The sequence below is a fragment of the Corapipo altera genome, unplaced genomic scaffold (genome assembly GCF_003945725.1).
Source record: "Corapipo altera isolate COAL_440 unplaced genomic scaffold, ASM394572v1 49, whole genome shotgun sequence".
Taxonomy (NCBI): Eukaryota; Metazoa; Chordata; class Aves; order Passeriformes; family Pipridae; genus Corapipo; species Corapipo altera.
Window position 1 is genome coordinate 2,992,815 of NW_020884879.1, and position 18,576 is coordinate 3,011,390.

Sequence of the window (18,576 nt, forward strand, 5' to 3'; positions counted from 1 at the left end):
CAATTAAATATTAAATTGAGCAAGAATACGACATCCTAAAAACTTCTGTGTTCATCTGACAAATGAACATGGGTTTATTTATTCATGGTAACCCTTTACAGCTGAATTCTAAATATTCACTGACAGATTTTATAAAATAAAAATAGAACTTCAATAACTATTTCTGCTAAAATCCAGAAATTTAAAAGTATGCTATTTTGTTTTACGAATTACATTGGGTAAGTCCCTCCATCAGTTTTCCTTATCCCTTTTCTTCTAGTATTTCTTAACCTAAATTTTCTGAATAGGTCAGATTTTATTTCTTTAATTCCATATTCAGAGCAGTGAGTTACATGGACCTCCAGTCTGGTCTTCATTCTATTCCTATTTAATGTTTAGAAGAAGAGAAGCACCTGAGTATTATTTTAGAAATATCAATTCAACCATAACCTCCAAAAGGAAAACACTTGCTAAATCTCAGTGGATCCTCTTAAAACTTAACTCTGTCTCAACACAACTAGACTTAATGTGAATCTGGCATTTATCTACATGGCAAACAAATCATCCCTGCACTTCCTCACATACCTACAATGCTGATAGTTTTTGCAGTTAAACCTACAAAAAAGCTAAAAGTTAAAATATATATAGAATGTATGGAATTTCAGAGAACATTGTAATTACGGAACTTCAGAGATTTTTTTCTTCTGTGACAAATATTTATGACTTTACAATGTGCAAGCATGTAAAACTTACAAGAGCAGTATTTTCAGTATACTCTTCTGACCTTGAGTTTTCAGAAATAATGCACAAACATTATGTACTACCACTTTCAATTTCCTGTTTGGGAGGTTTTCCTTGAATCCAGGGACTACACTATCTTACTCGTGGCAGAGGATTTCTCACTCCTGCCATGTATCAGAAGGTGTGCACTACTAGTGAAATTTGTAAGACAAACTCTTGTGAAAGTTGCATTTCTGTACCGATCAGTAAAAGAATTTTCAAAGAATGATTCATGTACATTGGACAAATTTTTAAACTAGTTTTTAAATAATTTTGTTCTAATTGGCAAATTCACAGATGAAAGGGTATAAATGGCTCTGTCATCTTTCTGACTGTGTTCACCTACAGAGGACAGAAAAGAGCAGAGTCTTTCTGGGTCCTTCTAAATTAAAGAATCATAGAATCATAGAATCAGCTGGGTTGGAAGGGACCTTCAAGATCATCAAGTCCAACCCTTGATCCACTACCGCTGCGGTTACTAGACCATGACACTGAGTGCCACATCCAGTCTCTTTTTAAAAATCTCCAGGGACGGAGAATCCACTACTTCCCTGGGCAGCCCATTCCAATGTCTGATCACCCTCTCTGTAAAGAAATTCTTTCTAATATCTAACTTAAACCTCCCCTGGCACAACTTGAGACCATGCCCTCTTGTCTTGCTGATGGTTGCCTGGGAGAAGAGCCCAACTCCCCCCCTCAGCTACAACCTCCTTTCAGGGAGTTGTAGAGAGTGATGAGGTCTCCCCTGAGACTCCTCTTCTCCAGGCTGAACAGCCCCAGCTCCCTCAGCCTCTCCTCATAGGACTTGTGCTTCAGTCCCTTCACCAGCCTTATTGCCCTTCTCTGGACCTGTTCCAGCACCTCAATATCCTTCCTGAACTGAGGGGCCCAGAACTGGACACAGAATTCGAGGTGTGGCCTCACCAGCACTGAGTACAGGGGAAGACACCCATTATAACGCTGCTTAGTCACCTTCAGTTTTCTGTGCTACTGCACTCTCCTAGACTGCCAAGAGACCTAATTCCCAAAAGAATCTGTCTTCTAAGCTTTCTTGTTTTGGCCCAGTGAAAGGGCAGGTATACAGCTGTTCTGCACAGGGCTGGCCTCTGGACCCAGTAAAACAGGGATAGAATAATATACAACAAGGGTCTCTCAGTCTTTTCTGTGACTGCTGTCTGTGTCTTTAGGTTCTTACCATAACCCTGCTGTTGTCCTGGATAGCCTTGTTGGCCAGGATATTGCTGCTGTTGTGGTGGGTAACCCTGCTGTTGGGGTGGTCCTTGATATGCATCTTGCTGCTGACCATACTGCGAGTTTCCTGTAAGATGATTGCAAGAAAGCAAAAACTTATAAAGATACCTATTTTATTATTTTTTTTTCCTTCTAAGATGCACAGCCAACAACACAAGAACAAAATGAAAATGCAATATTGATTTCAAAAACTGAACAAAACAAAGAAAACTCAAACCAAACAGAAGGAACTCGGCCAAACAAACTGCAGTTAAAGCCAATTTTGCAAAGTTGAACTGCAGCACTTTCAGTATCTCTGCCAAACGAGCATTACATTTACTGGAACATCACAGTCATAAGATCATGACTACGCTAAATAAAATAAAACAAAAAAAAAAGACAAAATTAAAGACAGCTACAAGAGCACAGACTAGCTACACAAGATCAGCAAGCTGTTTCCTAACAGCACTATAATTATACAAAATATATACACACACAAAAAGATATACAACTGAACCAACAAATTTATGTTTAAATAAAAATTTCCATTGAGGTAAAAAAAAAAATCTCTAGAGTGTTTTAGTCATTTTACTGTTGTTAGAAATGGCAAATTGTGGTTATATATTTTTAGGTGTTTGCAAGAAATTATTCTGAAGGCTTCAAGTTCCCTGCAATTTTCAAGACAGCCAGCAACTAGTATTCTACAAGAGCTTTGCATGGGTATAAGTTGTGTTGTGTGAGAATTTTTGTTCCCGTTGCGGGTGGGGGAGGAAAGGGAATGTCTGTGCGTATGTGTGTGAAGGTATATAGATACCTCCTTCGTAGTAATGTTGGGAGGAATCCTCATAAGGCCTATCGTAGCCTTGTTCAGGATACGACGGTTGCTGATAACCGTAATCATTATGACCTACATCAATTCGACAAGAGACAGGAAGAAACGTTAATGGCCTCTGAGTGAAAATCCTAAAAATATTTCATTTCTCAGAAAAATGAAAAAAAAAAAAAAAAAAATTTCAACTGGATATACATGAAGAAGAATTTTCAATTGTACTAGCCAAAGACTTATTAATATGATTTCCTTTCATATGAATTAACATGTGACAGGGGGGAAAAAAAAGCTTAATGCAGTAGTTCTAGCAACATCACAGCAAGGGATGGTCTTAACCTTCTGATAATCCTTGTTGGGGGAGTAGGGGGGAAAGTACTTTATCTTTCACTCAGAAAAAAATGAAAGCATTTAGGCCTTTCACATGTAAATAACCTGAATTAAATTAGAATGAACAAAGAAAGCAATTATCATACTTTGTCTAACACCTGTTCTGCTGATCTCCAATTCAAAAGCATATGCTAAAAGCAGTGTGAAATATAACAAATAAAGCTCAATAAAGTTATGAACCACAGTCTACATTAAATTCAGCTTTGAAGTGACAGAAAAATAACATTCTCCAGGTTTTCCCTACAAACAGAATTCCTACTTTAAGTCTTAAGAAAACTTTTCCTCTTATATTCCAGTCTTAAATAGATTCATTACAAACAATCCTTCCTATTCAGAGACTACAGGCATCTCTGATTAAGAAAGCAATATATGCAGTAAGCACCCCACCTGTTGTTCGTTTTTATACAAACATATTTTGTCTTACAAATGATCAAAATATATCTTATTGATAATTTGGTCAAGAAAACTAGCCAAAACTCTGTTTACATTTGAAATTTAATAATACAAATTTGGAATAAAATTTTGAAATAAGGAAAGGAGAAAACAGTTCTAAAACTCAGTTGGCCTTTGTTATTAGTCCTGCAAATGTACCATACGTCACCGACTGAATCTTATATGAATACTTAACCATTAAAACAATTCTTAAAACATATTGTCTTTGCATTCTATGTAAGAGTGATAATGAGGTAATAATCCAAAGATTACTCTTTGGAAGGAACAGGTCTTAAAAGCAATCTGTGTTGTCACAGAGCTGTTGATGGTAACACCAAATTGCCCTTACTAGAGTAAATTGCTGTAACCCTTTAGTGTTCATGTGTGTAACATAAATGTTCCAAAATGAAAGCCTTAATGAATTAATGCAACTTGTAAAATAACTCTGCACATACATCTCCAAAAATTAACACATGCAAGCTTAGATAGATGTGTCTTGATGTATCTTAAAATCGATTTAATGGATATTAAATTCAAACAATTAACTTGTATCCCTCTATTTGCAATGAGTAGTTGCTTTGGCAATGACACAGCTTTACTTTGTATATATTTTTAAAACATTAACATATACCACACTCCCTGAACTTAGTAAGATACCATTAAGTTGCACACATGGTTATCACAGTAGTCATGAGTCAGCATCTTTGTTCTCCCAGTTTCTGCTCAGCCTGAAAACAAGTTAATTTCAACTTTTCTAACTTATAACAAATCCAATAACCTTGAGCACTCTGTATTCCAAGAGGTAGGAGGACAGATTCATGAAATTCAAAGTTTCGGTCTTGTCTTGAAAGCACTGACGGGACAGCTAAAGAGGATCCACAATCTCTTCAGGGCAGGGACCATTTCATTCCTATATACAAATTAAACTAAAGGCCCACACCGTAGCAGCAATAACACATTTGTACGACTTACATGAAAACTAAACACTAAGTGAAAAAAATATAATATTTACAGAAAAGCCACGTATTTTTAGCAAGTTTTTTCAGTTCAATAAAATTTTTAATAAAAGGATATCGCCCCCTCTCTTATTGATAATAAAGTAATGACTGTTTTCATTCATCTCAATCATACTAGATATGCTAAGGAACTCTCCATACTTTTAGATAAACCAATTATTCCAATTCATTTTTAAATACTAAAACTGTTGTTAAGAGTTTCAAATGGGAGTAATACCAATTACATGCTTAAAGTTGCAAATTTAACTAGTCACAGCAAGTTACAGTAATTTAAACTGTAGTAACAATTCTGAATTTGGAAGGTTTTGTAAATGTGAGGTATGATATCCAATTACTATTCTTGCCTCATCCTCTAATTTTGGGCATATGACTACATTAGTATTGGGCAGGTATAGAAAATGGGAAAGTTAACATTTATGAGAGATTACCATCAGGGTAATATTGCTGGTTCATGCCTTCTGGAGGACCTTGTCCACCATGACTGTATTGGTCCCCATAATAGTCTTCCTGGCCTGAGTACTGCTGTGGTGGGCCTGAAAAACCACAACCAGTCAATACGTAAATAACTTGTTTTCTCTGTTATAAAGCTGCTAATTTCTGATTTTAGTATGAGAAATACTTCTCAAATGTATTCCCCACCCATATTGTTGCATTACAGACAACATACGTAATCCAGTTTAATTAAAAAAAGAAACAAATGTATCCATCCATATATACACACAGTTGTTTGGTTGGTTGGACTAGACTGAGAACATACATATGGAACCAGGTTTGAGCTCATTTTAAGAATGCATATAGCATACCAAGGCGTTAAAAATAAAATTATTCCTCGGCAAAAAGGACTGGAAAGAAAAAAAAAAAGAGAAGCAATACTGTGGAACATTGTTCCTTTTTTTTGTAATTGAGTGCTTTCAGAACCAAGCAGGTACTCTGTTCCTTTTCTGTACCTATCATTTAAATACCAAAACAGAATTCTGCATCAGCGTATCTGAGACACATAATTTCAGAATGCATAATCTCAGAGAGAAAAAAAAAAAAAGAGAGAATATTTGTCTTCGTGTTTCATGGTGATACCAGTAGTCTCTTGCTGCAAGAACCACCCTTAAAAAGTAATAAAAAGAGTGTGCAAACAGAGTCTGTGACACCAAGTGATTTGATCAAAATTTGGTGTAGGTAAGTGATGTAAAATAGTTTTAAAAATGGTTATTTAAAATCGATGTAAGTGTACCGAAGTGAATTTCTACCTTGCTGTGGTGGCCTGTATGGAGGGATCTGTCTCTGACCCATCATGTGATTTCCTTGGTTAACTTGGCCCATCATTCCCATCGGCGGCTGCTGCCCCTGGTAGTGCTGGCCACCTGCCTGCGGCATGTTGTACTGCTGGGAGGGAGGCTGCTGGTGCATCATTGGACCTGCAAAAGGACAAGCAGCAAAAATGTCAAACATGCAAAAACTATTTTAGATTAAATTTTTCCAAAAGAACATGGAAAACCCAACCTGTAAATATGGACCAAACAAGGCTCTGTATTTCTAGTGCTCTCATAAAGATTTGTTGTTTCTGGACCTATGCACATGCAGGTGATCACTTCAGTAACCAAACCAGAAAACAGAAGTCAGCCTAAATAAGGTTGCTTTTTAGATGATTTTTCCTTAAAATCACAGACATTAGTTTACACATGCACAAAGATACTGAAACACTTTTACCATTTTTGGTTGATTTGTTTCAAAAAGCATCTTCAAAAAAAGTGCAGGTGAAAACCTGATGGTGAAACTCTGGTAAGTCATAGAAAAATTATTTAACGTTTGTGAAATCCTCAGAGCATAGTTTTAATGCACACACAGTTGTTGTTATAGCCCACCACCAAGCCACTGAGCTGTTATCACAAAATACGCAATTTTATTTAGCCTGTAAAGACAAACCACATGTACCAGTCAGGCAATCTCGCAACAGGCATATGCAGAAAAACTAAACCCCAAAAATATTCTTTCATATCAACCTGCACCAAGTTTCTGTGAACCATGGAAAGAGACCTGGAGAGATCAAGTACTGTCCATATTTTATCAACTGAGAAAATCTGATTAAGGCTGTACTTGGAGAAATGCAAATTTCAGTAATGAAAACAGACAGTTAAAGAGCACCCTACTGACACCAAACGGCAATGAAAATGATGATTACGCCATTTCATTATATGAGATTGCAGATTAGATTGATACAACATTTAACAAAGCACAGCTTCTGTGCTTCTTCTGTAGTACCACCTCAGAAAAGAGTTATTCCAGTATTAAAAATATGAGGAGGAAAGAGTTGTGACAAGGAGCTAAACTTTTTAAACAGCACATTAATTCAAACCGCTTAAGAGATACTACACACTTTGTAAAGGTGAAATCCTAAGCTTTTTTTGCCTTTTTAAAAAATAATTTATTTTATAAACTCCAAAGACAGCAAGTAACTAGCCTCACAAAAACCCAAAACAAATTATGACACCAAACTAGCACAGCCGTTCCTAAGTGTCATCCCAGGAGAAAAAGGAAGATATCATCTACTTTTCTGTATGCTCGATTTTGCCATTCCATTCAGTATTCTTAAATAAGTAGGTGCTGGAGCACAAGAAGAAAGTCCTGTGTGAAACCACGGTACTGGAAAATTACCTAGATACAGTCAATAGTGACAATGGATTTATATAAGTAAAGGAATACACAGTTAGATCCTGTCTATGTGGGGTTATGAAGGAAAGTTATGACAAATAATTAATGTCTGAATTAATTTGTATGAATTCAAAGTGCTTTAGTTAAATCCCATTAAACCCCTGTGTGGGATCTCTCAGTGAGAAGTGGTGTAAGCTTCATTTTACTCTGAAGATAAATATTGGTCACACTTAAAAAGATCTAGTTATGCTTCTATCCTTCAGCATGGCAAGTTTCTGTTTTAAAGGTTTCTATTTTAAAGTGTAAAAAAATTGCTTAAATTGAGATGTGATTGTTTTTCACTTGGCAAAAATGTTTCATTTTTTGATATTCTAAATGAGTTCGTAATTTAGATCATTCCATTTCACTGCTCCTCTGTTTGGAGGTACTGAGAATCATTAGGCAGCCTTGAAAAAAAATAAAAACTTGTTGCCATAATATTCCTAGATCTCAAGAAAGCTTGTTAATTAACAATATTAATATTAGTCACAATACAATGTGATAAAATGTGTTGGGTCCCCATGGTGCAATGTAGAGGTTTTCTGTTTGCTTTTTAAATTAGAACTTCATTAACGCTTTGTAGAGCCACAATGAGAATTCACTACCCTGTATCAGGCTGTGTTGTGTTCATAACAGAAAGCCTGGCTTCCTTCCAGTTTGGTTCACATCTCCCTCTTATTAAGAAGACACCTAAAACAAGCACCACGGTCTCTATGGTCTCATGGAACATAACCCTTTTATGCAGTAGTTTTGAGGGGTAAGGGAACTTTGAATTTGTATTTCCTTTAGAAAAATCAAGCCTACAAGAAAGCTACATATATTCATTGTGTAATACTTTATATGACATAAAATCTCAAAACCCAATTAAAAACATAGACTACTAGCTCATGATCTAATTGGACCTGGACAAACTTGATAAGTGGGCCCAAGAGAACACCAGGAATTTCAGTAAGTCCAAGTGCAAGGTGCTGCATCCTAGGTCAGGGCAGTCCCATACCTGAGCAAAGATTGGGAAGAGCAGCCCTGTGGAGAACTTCAGGGTTCTCATGGGTTAAAAGCTGGACATGAGCTGGTATTAGGTGCTCTCAGCCCAGAAAGCCAACCATGCTCTAGGTTGCACCAAAAGAAGTATGACCAGCAGGTCAAGGAGATGATTCTGCCCCCTCTCCGCTCTGGAGACCCCACCTGGAGCGCTGCATCCAGCTCTGAGGTCCCCAACGCAGGAAAAACATGGACCTGTTCAACCAAATCCAGAGGAGGGCCACCAAGATGATCAGAGAGATGGAGCATCTCTCCTGTGAAGACAGGCTGAAGGAGTGTGGAGAAGAGAAGGCTTCAGGAAGACCCTATTGTGGCCTCCAGTATCTGAAAGGGGCTTATAAAAAGAAAGGAAAGGGACTTTTCATACAGGTAGATAGTGAAAGGACAAGAAGTAATGGATTTAAATTGAAAGAAGGTAGGTTTAGACTAGACGTTAGAAAGAAATTCTTTACTGTGAGAGTGATGAAGCACTGGAACAGGTTTCCCAGAGAAGCTGTGGATGCCCCATCCCTGGAAGTGTTCAAGGCCAGACTGGATGAGGTTGAAGCAAGCTGGGCTAGTTGCAGCAGTACGTGGCAGGGCGGTTGCAACTAGACGATCTTTCAGGTCCCTTCCAACTCTCATCATTCTGTGACTGCGTAATACTTTCTAATATTTGTAGCAATTGTTTCTACAATCCCCTTAAAACACAGCTGTTGAATCTCTTAATCAGGTCACAAAAAGCTACACTTGGTGGAAGTCATGATCTCTTCCAGACTTGGAGATATCACATACAAAGTTCACAAAACTGTGCACTGCAAGAGAATGCTCATTGCTTTCAAAAACTCTGCATAGGAACTCTTTTTTTGTGAATTTCGAGAACTATTTATTTCAGAGAGGACAAAGTATCTGTTTTGTACTAAAAATGAGTCCAAGAAAATATTGTGTAGGATTATCTCTGTAAAATCTGCAAGTACACAAGTAGACTACTGGATTTACAAGAAACTATTTAAACTTTGGTAGTACAAAAGTCCTATAAATGTTCTTGTATGTTCAGAAGGCAGTTTTCACATGTCAGTATACTGGAAGTATTCCTGAGATAAAAGTCTGAAGATGCTAACTAGTATGCTAACTGTAGGTCCTGTGAGGAGCACAGGAAATTTTTGTAGTCATTAAACAGGCATTTGAAAATTGCATGATGTAGATCCAAATCAGTCTTATTCAGTCAGTGAATAAAAAGCAAGCCAGATAACAGATGAAAACTGAACTGCTCTTTGTTCAATATAACTAGTCAACATTATCAAGAATACACCACATTTCTGTTTAGTAGGTGTAGACAACTTTGAAATGAGCCGTTGAGGGAAAAAACCCCCTTCCTGTGCTCCAGACAATATCTCATAAGGAGGCCTCATGTACAGGGAAGAAAAGGTATGTGGATTTAAGCAAAAATGGGCTTCTACCTAATCTTCCTCTAAGTGCAGCGACCCAGTGGCAGCCTCCTGACAAGAGAGCACTTCGGAAAAGTGACAATCTAGTCTTCACAAATATAAGATAAATAGAAAGAAAGAGAAATGCAAACTAAAAGTAGGTCCCAGAGAAACCTAACAAATCGGAGAGTAGAAATGCATTGAGGATGAAAGAGCTGCAGAAAAGTTCAGTGGTTTAAAAATGTCTCTTAGCATTGTCCCTTCTGCTGAAACTCAGGTACTGGCAGTAAATGCTATGAGAGGACAAGATAACTGCTGACGTGGTTGAAACTTCTGAAGAAGCAGAGGAAGCACATACAAATGAACGGGTGATTCTGCTGTTCTGACTGGGAACAGGCAGGTATGACCAAAAAGCAGCAGTACAAGCTATTATTTCTTCAATCTTCAAAATTATGTTGATCTTGTTGCTCAGAAGTCTACTCCTTAGGCATTTCACAATGTGAACTTGTATTGATAAAGCAACTAGTTATCCACACCTAGACTACCAGCAAAGTCCACCATGCCAGACTTGTCATAGTCAATCTCATCATTGTGTCCACTGATACAAAAATAACAAAATACATACTGCTGTAGCAGCCCTCAGCAAAACTTCTTGTTTTTCTACAAATGTTTACAAAGAATGCTTGTTTTTAAACATAAGTGATGGCTGTAACTCTTGCAAGAACTAGCTTAGAAACTAAAGGGTAAATTTAACTTGAAAAATGCTACGATTCAGATGTACTTAGTCAAATGAACCAAAATCTTTAAGCTGTTTTAACATGAGGGGCAGTTCAAACACTATCTCAAAAGACTTGGAAGATACAAACGCTTTTGCTACTTCTAGTGAATGCCTTAGGCTGCAAATAAAGACAGTAGACACTCCTCCACACTTGCTTACTCCACAAAGTTCTCATCTCAAACTGAACTGTAATTTCGGGGATCATTTAAAAAAACAGTATATAAAATGTCATACAAAAAAAAATTCCTTAGTTACCAATGTTGTCTTTCATGTTTTACACCAGGAAAGAAAGATGAAAGAACAAGCTCTGTCACAGCTGTTTATATCTTATTTTTTCATGACAAAATTACAGTGTCTTCTACAGCTAGATATCCTACAAATCCAGCTATAGCATGATGGCATTTCAGAATGTGGTGGCAATTTTATTTCCCTTTAATAGGTTAGATGTCAAAAAAAAATTGAGACTTCCCTGCTTTCTCCATGATATCTTGCTACGAAGCGATATCTACGCTAAGAAGTCAAGGTATTGAAACGTAACAGTCTCTGCTTACATGGGAATGAACAGATGGCAAGACATTCACAAAAGGTACTGAAACTCAGAAATCACTTTATCCTGGTCTGTCATACCCTCAATACGTTTATATTTCAGCTAACATTCGATGTTCGTATCTTTATGCTCCTTTTTTATGTGGACAACAAAAGCACAGGAATCTGCACCTGTCTCATCTCTGATGTCTCCATGATCTCCTCATATGTGCTGGTAAGTAAAAGAGCTCTCAAATTTTGATGGAATTTTTTTAAGTTTATATAAATGAAATTCACTAAAAACAATCTCAGCACCAGATTTGATAACTGGTCTCCTGGAAATTATCAAGTCAAGATAATATTCTCTTATAGAGTTCACCTGTTAAAAGTAACCTAGTTCCCCTCCCTTACCCCAAGCAACATATAATGCTCATTAAATACCGACTGGGAGTTGGGTAACTTTGCTTCAAGCACTTCTGGCAAGGGAATGGAATCCTAGCAAAAGAATCTAAGAAATACAGTCTCTGAGACAGCCAAGGTTAGCAGAAGGATCTGAGAAACAGTTTCTGAGATGGCCAAGCTATAATTTCCTGGTCCTTACTTTTAAATTGTATTAATTCTACTGTTTATTATTATTATTATTCTCTGACTGTGAAAGATCTGGTCAACACAAGTAAGAGGAATTTTCACGTAAGTTTCAGGTTTCAATAAAACCATGCTTACACCTCCCCTCGGAAAAGTCAAAAATTGACAACTTGAAATTTTTTATTCAACCTAAGTAGCTTCCCATAAAAGAAAGAAAAGATACATCCATAAGAATAGAGTTTCTTCCACGTTCACCCAGTTCCTGTTGCTTCCTATCTTTTCCAAAAAGGTAGCCAATATTCCTTGCAGATATTCCAGGCTGCTAAAATAGTTTTTTAATCAAGAGTCATCTACAGAATCTTCCACTTGAAACATTCTGCTTCCTAAATCAAAAATTACTAGAACTCCTATTTTAGCTAGACTGACTATATAAAATCAATACCACAACTTTGCTTCTCATTTAAGGTATTCCTCTGGCTAGCATTTGATAAACTAGTGCAAATCAATAATGACTTCACAGTGGAGACAGAAAGTAAATCCAACAATGAGTTCTGTTACTACACATTTTATTTCTTAATTAGCTTTTTTCATTTTTTTTTCTTACTAACACCATCTGCCTCACAAGGTGTATATACAGCAAGATGTTTTGCTAGCAAACGCACATAAAAAGTTACGCTAAAACCACCCAAGTGTTAGATCAAACCTTGCTGCGTGTTATGGTGTCTTTATCTATTATATACTATGCTTTTTTTCTTCCCTCTAAAAGTACTGGCTTCAATCAGTACACATAGCAGATATTACTCACTGAAAAACTATTTCAATATTTTGTTTCCTCCTAATTGTTCATGTGAGATGCCATGCCTAGCAAACACTGAAGACAGAATTATTAATTTACTCATCGGTTTTCTTATGGTACCCATAAGTAAAATGTCCAAATCTTCATAATGAATATACTTTCACAACACTCCTGTGAAATCAGATGGTATCATAATCTTACCATCATATTCATTCCTCTAGAGATGAGGAACCCATGTAGGGGAAGATTAAGGTCAAAAACATCTACTAATTTTTAACAGCCAACTTGAGATGCTAAGACCTCATCTTGAGGAATATTTATAATTATATTTAGCTAGTGCTGTTATTAATTGACAGATGTAGTAGGATTTCACATTCTCACTATGGATCACCCCTTTAAGACAAAGAAACAAAGCATGCTTTGGGGTTCACAAATGTCTCCTGACAACAATACTGAGGTTCAGAAATTTTGTTCATTTCTGTTTCTGAATTGCAGCACATGCTACCAGTTAAGAAACCTTTGTGTCACAATGCATTTATTCCCTTTTTATTAAACTGCACTAAGTGCATTTCCCAGCTGCTCATTCTTGATTCTTCACTTAGATGAGAACCACACAGTGTCAATGCTGCCAATGCTGGCTGAGACCTCTGCCCAGCCAGACTGGAGCTCGGCTACCTACCTAAATCTCTGACGGCCTCACAGATTTCTCTGTCGTTCTCTGCCCTGCTGTCTCGTCAAGAGAGTGAAGATACAAAAATACTACCTCTAATTTGTCACCAAATTTCAATACACATGTAAAAACTAAGAGTAGAAAACGGAGAAAATGTACTAAGCAGACCTGATTGGGAATAATCTTAGGTTAAAAACCTTAGCCACCAATACATAACAAACATGTGAATCTTCAGGCTTGGACTTCCTCCCTCACAGGTATCCAGAACAGTATCTTCATTTAACAACAAATAGCACCTTGCTTGCATCACAGACAAGTTTCAAAGCTTTCACTCTAAAGCAAGGGGCACCCACACTCCAACATTTATATACGAAGCGCTCTATTTACTAATGTTTCTGGGAGATAATGAAACATTTTGAAGAACGTAATTTTTCATGCCACTGTCAGAAATGGCTCTCTATTTCTGTGAAGCCTCTGCAAAAAAGGAGAATCAGCCTTGTAGCAGACACTTGGAATAGAAAAAGTTTCAGCCTAAAGGGTCCAAATTCGGCAGAAACAGAGGTACGAAATGTGAAAGCTTACCATGGTTGTAAGTACAGGCAATAGTACCAGTTGTTCTAACTAGAGATTTTGCTTTTGTTCTTGAACCTATAATTTGGTTATTTTTTCAGAACAGGAACCTTTTAAGTATCTTTCTGCCTAATTTCTAATGAGCAATTTTCAAGTTTGACACAGCACTGAAAACACAGCAGAGGAGTATTACAAGGAGGAGTAAAGAGCACTAACTTTGAGACATAATAATCACTAGTCCTAAATTTTAAGCCAGTCATACAAAATCATTTGCTATAGAGCAACTTAGTAGATGGCTCCCTCACACATACTGCTACATAATTATCGTTAACTCTGCAACTAAGAAATCTGAACTGAGCAGGCACAGGACTTCTCTCAAAAATCTTACGTTTACAAAATTACTCCTTTGTGCACAGCCCAGAATACACAGATAACTTGTCAGCTCAGAGAGACAGTCAAAAATATTACCACTTATGATGATTTCCTCTGCTATGTACCTATTTTTTGTCCTCTGCTGCTATATTTTAAGAAAAATGCTATTAACAATGTGGATGATGGACTCAGACTTCCCACTTTCTGTACTGGTTCAAAAAGTGCAGAAACAGCTGTTTCATCATGACTTAGTTTTGGTCTCTCATTAAGTTAGACTTTTATCTGTTTTGAACCTTCCTGTGATCTAATAATCAAACTGATCAGTATGACCTGTTTTGTTTGTACACCTTAGGAACAGATGGTATCTATGTACATAAAAAAATGGAGTTTTGGTCTTCAAAGAGAGTACACTGCAGTAAGAATTACCTATGCACCGGTGGATTATTTTTTCTAAAATGACCAAGGAGAGAGAGCCTCAGAAAAAAACCCACGTTCTACAGCATCAGAAAAGAGATTAAAACCTCAATCTGAGTCATATTTTTCAGCTAATATATCCATAAGAGTTCATATATATGAGGGTAAAAAACATATTTGTTGCTAACACAGCAGAAGTATTTTTTTAAAAAAATTTTGCTGCAGGTGCTATGTCCAAATCCAATGTAGTAACAGACTTAAAAGGTAAGCTGAAAATACTGCTTGTTGACTTGTAAAGCATATTTCTAAGAATATACAGTACATATACAACTTAATAATTTGCTGTGCTGTGACTCTAATATTTTCACTTCACAATTTCCTTGCACTTCAACAAGGACATCAACAAATCATCATCTGTTTATGCAATGGAAATATCTTAGATACAAAATTAGTTTTGGGTTTTACAAAGTACACAAGGCCATCTCATGAAAAGAGTAAGCAGTAGCAGATTTGTTCCTAGAACTGAATTTTACTTCTCCAAGATTAACAGACATTCCATGCTAAAACAGCATGCAGCAGAAAACCAAGATTAACAAGGTATAAAAATCTGAGGGTTATCTGACTTTAATTTTTAAATTTACCCCTGAGACTTAAAAGTAGAGATATATTTTATCAATTTTAACAATAACAACACTTAGCTTGAAGTGTAAAGTCTGAAAAAGACAAACAGTAGTTCAAACTTATAACTGATGTAAGCAGATCTATTCCCAGATTCTCACACAATACCCGAAAACAGTTCAATGTCTGCAAATAAATAAAAAGTCACAGATATATGAGAGAAAAGAGAATCCTCTTTTGTACATAGGTACAAATGCATTTAGAGAAGGAAATTTACAAGATTAGACCTTTTAAAAATGCCTGAGACGTTTTGTTTTTATAGAAATTAACACCTCTCTTACCTTGGTTTGGTTGCATATTCATGTTTGGTCTGGGACCGTAGTTGCCCATCGGCTGTCCCTGGCTCATAGTCATCTGATTCTGCACTGGCATACTCTGTGAGGATGGAACTGAGTGATTATAGCCACCCATTGACCCATGGCTACTTGAAGGCATGTTCATGGAACTGTTCGTCATATTGAGTTGGTTAGGTCCAGGTCCTTGCATAGGCATGTGGTTCGGTCCTTCAGAAGTAAAAACAGGGAAAAAGGATCTACATTAAGCATCATAAAGCAAACAAATACAGTCACACTGAATCACAAAACTAAATAAAACTAATTAAATGCAATTACATTAAAAAAATTAAAACAGTTTGCATGATTTCCCCACTTGAAAAAAATAAACAACAAAGTTCAGCTCTACTATGCAACACATTTTCTTTTGTTGAGCAGCTGAAAGGTGTAAATTATAATATAGTTCATCTTCTATCCATATCACACACAAAATTAGTCTATTTAGAACTCACACAACACCTCCTGAATTTCAACCAGAATTGCACAAGACCAGTATAACAGCCAGCTTGGTATCTCCACCACAGCTGCAATTACTACAATAGCTGTAACATTTCTGTGTAGTCAAACACCTATAATAGACACTTTTCTGAAAGTAACAGTTATTTATTATTATTTTTAAACTCAGGCAATATTAACATTGACATGGTACAACTACATAGAATCACAGAATCATTTTGGTTGGAAAAGACCACTAAGATCACCAAGTCCAACCACAAATTTAACACTGCCAAGTCCATCACTAAATGCTAACTTAGGCTGTGACTTTCACTCAAATGACTACACAGTCACCCATAAAAGATAAAGAAGGTGACAAACACTCCATGGAGTCACTGATACAACAGCAAAGGCTTTTATGGAAAGCCTGTAAGTCAAATTCATTCTTCTATAGAGCTGTTTTAATGTCCCTGTAGATAAAAATCTAACCAAAAGTTATTTATTGTAAGAATAGGACTCCTGAGTTTATCTCCTGAGAAGAGAATGAGAACAAATGATAGTGGTAAGACATTAAGATTTTTTTCCCCTGGATGCTTCAATCATGACTTTTTTAAAAGAATGACTTGTAAATGGAAAGCATTAAGTGACCTTTATTGGCAAACACTGTCATCAGCTTTCCTGTGCATTAGTAAAAGAACAACCTTGGAAAACAGAGAAAGGTGTGAAGAAAAGAACAAAGCAAAAATGTTAGAGACAGTGTGCTGCACTTTTCCTACTTCTAAGTAAGGTGGAAAATTTCAACACAACAGAAAATCACCAACATTTTGGATTTGTAATTGTACTGGCATTGCAGTGATTCAGCTCATATGTGACCATCCATATGTATAATAAAAATGGCTGAAGGCATATTTAACATTTTTGAACATACAGTCTATAGCCAATATTCTGCAACTGTATTTAGAGATTAGTAGAGTGGGAGATGATTACTGGAAGGACAGACACCAAATTATCAGCTGAACTTGTGAAGATGCAAAGGAAAAGCAACCTGTTCATAAACCCATGAGGCCAACAGCATCTTTTCACCTTTTATTTCCCCTCTTCCTGATAACACAGGTTGGATTTGGATTGTTCTCTGAATTAAAGCTACTCTCAATGGGTAATTTAACAAGTACAAACACTACAATACCATGTGGTCAGTTTATTCATTACTTTAGTTGGGACAGGTGAATAGCTACTAGGACCACAATTAGTAAGAGGTGTGACTGGATGTAACTACAACAAGTGAAAAAAGTAAATGAAATGGCAGGATTATGCCTATGACAAGCACCACATGAAGAGCTTCTGAAGATATGAACAACCAGAGTACGTGACAGACTAGGTCAACTGTAAACAAGGCAAATGTTGGTATGTACTGATTTCACCAAGGACATGCTAGTGTTGCTAAACATGCCACAGGTTTTCTGTTAAGCTACAAAACCCTAAGAAAAGGAATCTAAAAGAAACTATGCCAGTAGAGTTGTAGGAAGACAGTGATTTGTTTACATATTTCCCAGTGGAAATTTTAAAAAACTCAAAACCAACCAACCAACAAACAAAACAAACAAAAAACACACCAGAAAGAAACCCAAAACTCCAAACCAAACCAAAACAAAAAACCAACCAAACAACAAAAAAACCAACCACCACCCACACACCTGCGCCTTCAGATGTGAACAGCTCCCCAAGTCCTGCCCCGGCTTAAGAAATAACTGCACTAATCTAGGGTAGAATGAAGGCTGAAATAAGGACACAGAGAGCTGTACACAAGGTCAGAGAGACAATACAAACTGACCTGCAAACAAAAAGATGCAGAGGAGAAAGGTAACAATGATCAATGAACACAGCTACTAAAGCCAACGTGAAGAAACAGAGAATAAGTTTAAAAACACATTTATCCTCTCGCCCTTTTCAAGACACCTTACTGAAATGAACACATAAACTTATTTTGTCAAGAGAAGTGAAAAAGCTGAAGTTAGAATACAAGGATAAGGGAAAAGCTAAGACCAAAATACCAAAAAGCCTTGCAAACGAAAAATAATAAAAACACACTTCACAAATAATTTTTTTTTATCATTTGCCAAAATGCTTCACGGGGTTCTCCTGCACATAAGGCAAAAACAACTGATTTTCTTTTTTTGTATGAATAAATGAAATAGAAAGAAGAGAATATGAATGAAGTATCTGCACTTTAACGTAACTGCTTTAAATGTAGTACTAATTAGACTTCGTGTTATCATTGTTAGCAGAGTAAGTATCTATCTTGACTATAAACAGAAGTCCCTCTTCCTCTTACCCACTTATAGACAGCACCTTAGCTCCGAGAAGCTGTAAGCCAGACTAAGTGCATTTAAGCCTGCATTTGCAGGAAGGAAAGAAGACTTTGAGAGAACTTGCTGGTAACACACAAGCACCTGTTATTCAGGAAGGTCACTTACCAATGTAAGGACAAAGGTCAGAGAACCCTGTGGCTAGTCTTAACTTTCAACTTTTTACATACAGTAAAATCAGGAAAATAACTTGCCAGCGGCACAGCTCATTTCACCATCTCCTTCCGAATCCAGACCACTCTTACTTTGCATCACACAAACTCTCCAAGT

At 36.7% G+C, this 18,576-nt stretch overlaps 1 protein-coding gene across 6 annotated transcripts in view; it reads right to left on the reverse strand.

Annotated features, from left to right (window-relative positions):
* Window positions 1-18,576, reverse strand: part of SS18 (SS18, nBAF chromatin remodeling complex subunit) — a 46,033-nt gene that overhangs the window by 5,615 nt on the left and 21,842 nt on the right. For 4 of the 6 annotated variants that reach the window (XM_027638696.1, XM_027638695.1, XM_027638700.1 and 1 more), the window contains 5 exons: window positions 15,455-15,676; window positions 5,898-6,065; window positions 5,082-5,186; window positions 2,804-2,896; window positions 1,955-2,077 (listed from right to left, as the gene is read on the reverse strand). In XM_027638696.1, coding sequence (XP_027494497.1) covers window positions 1,955-2,077; window positions 2,804-2,896; window positions 5,082-5,186; window positions 5,898-6,065; window positions 15,455-15,676 — 711 coding nt within the window. The remainder of the gene's footprint in view (window positions 1-1,954; window positions 2,078-2,803; window positions 2,897-5,081; window positions 5,187-5,897; window positions 6,066-15,454; window positions 15,677-18,576) is intronic. The other 2 variants (XM_027638697.1, XM_027638699.1) reach the window with 2 other exon arrangements.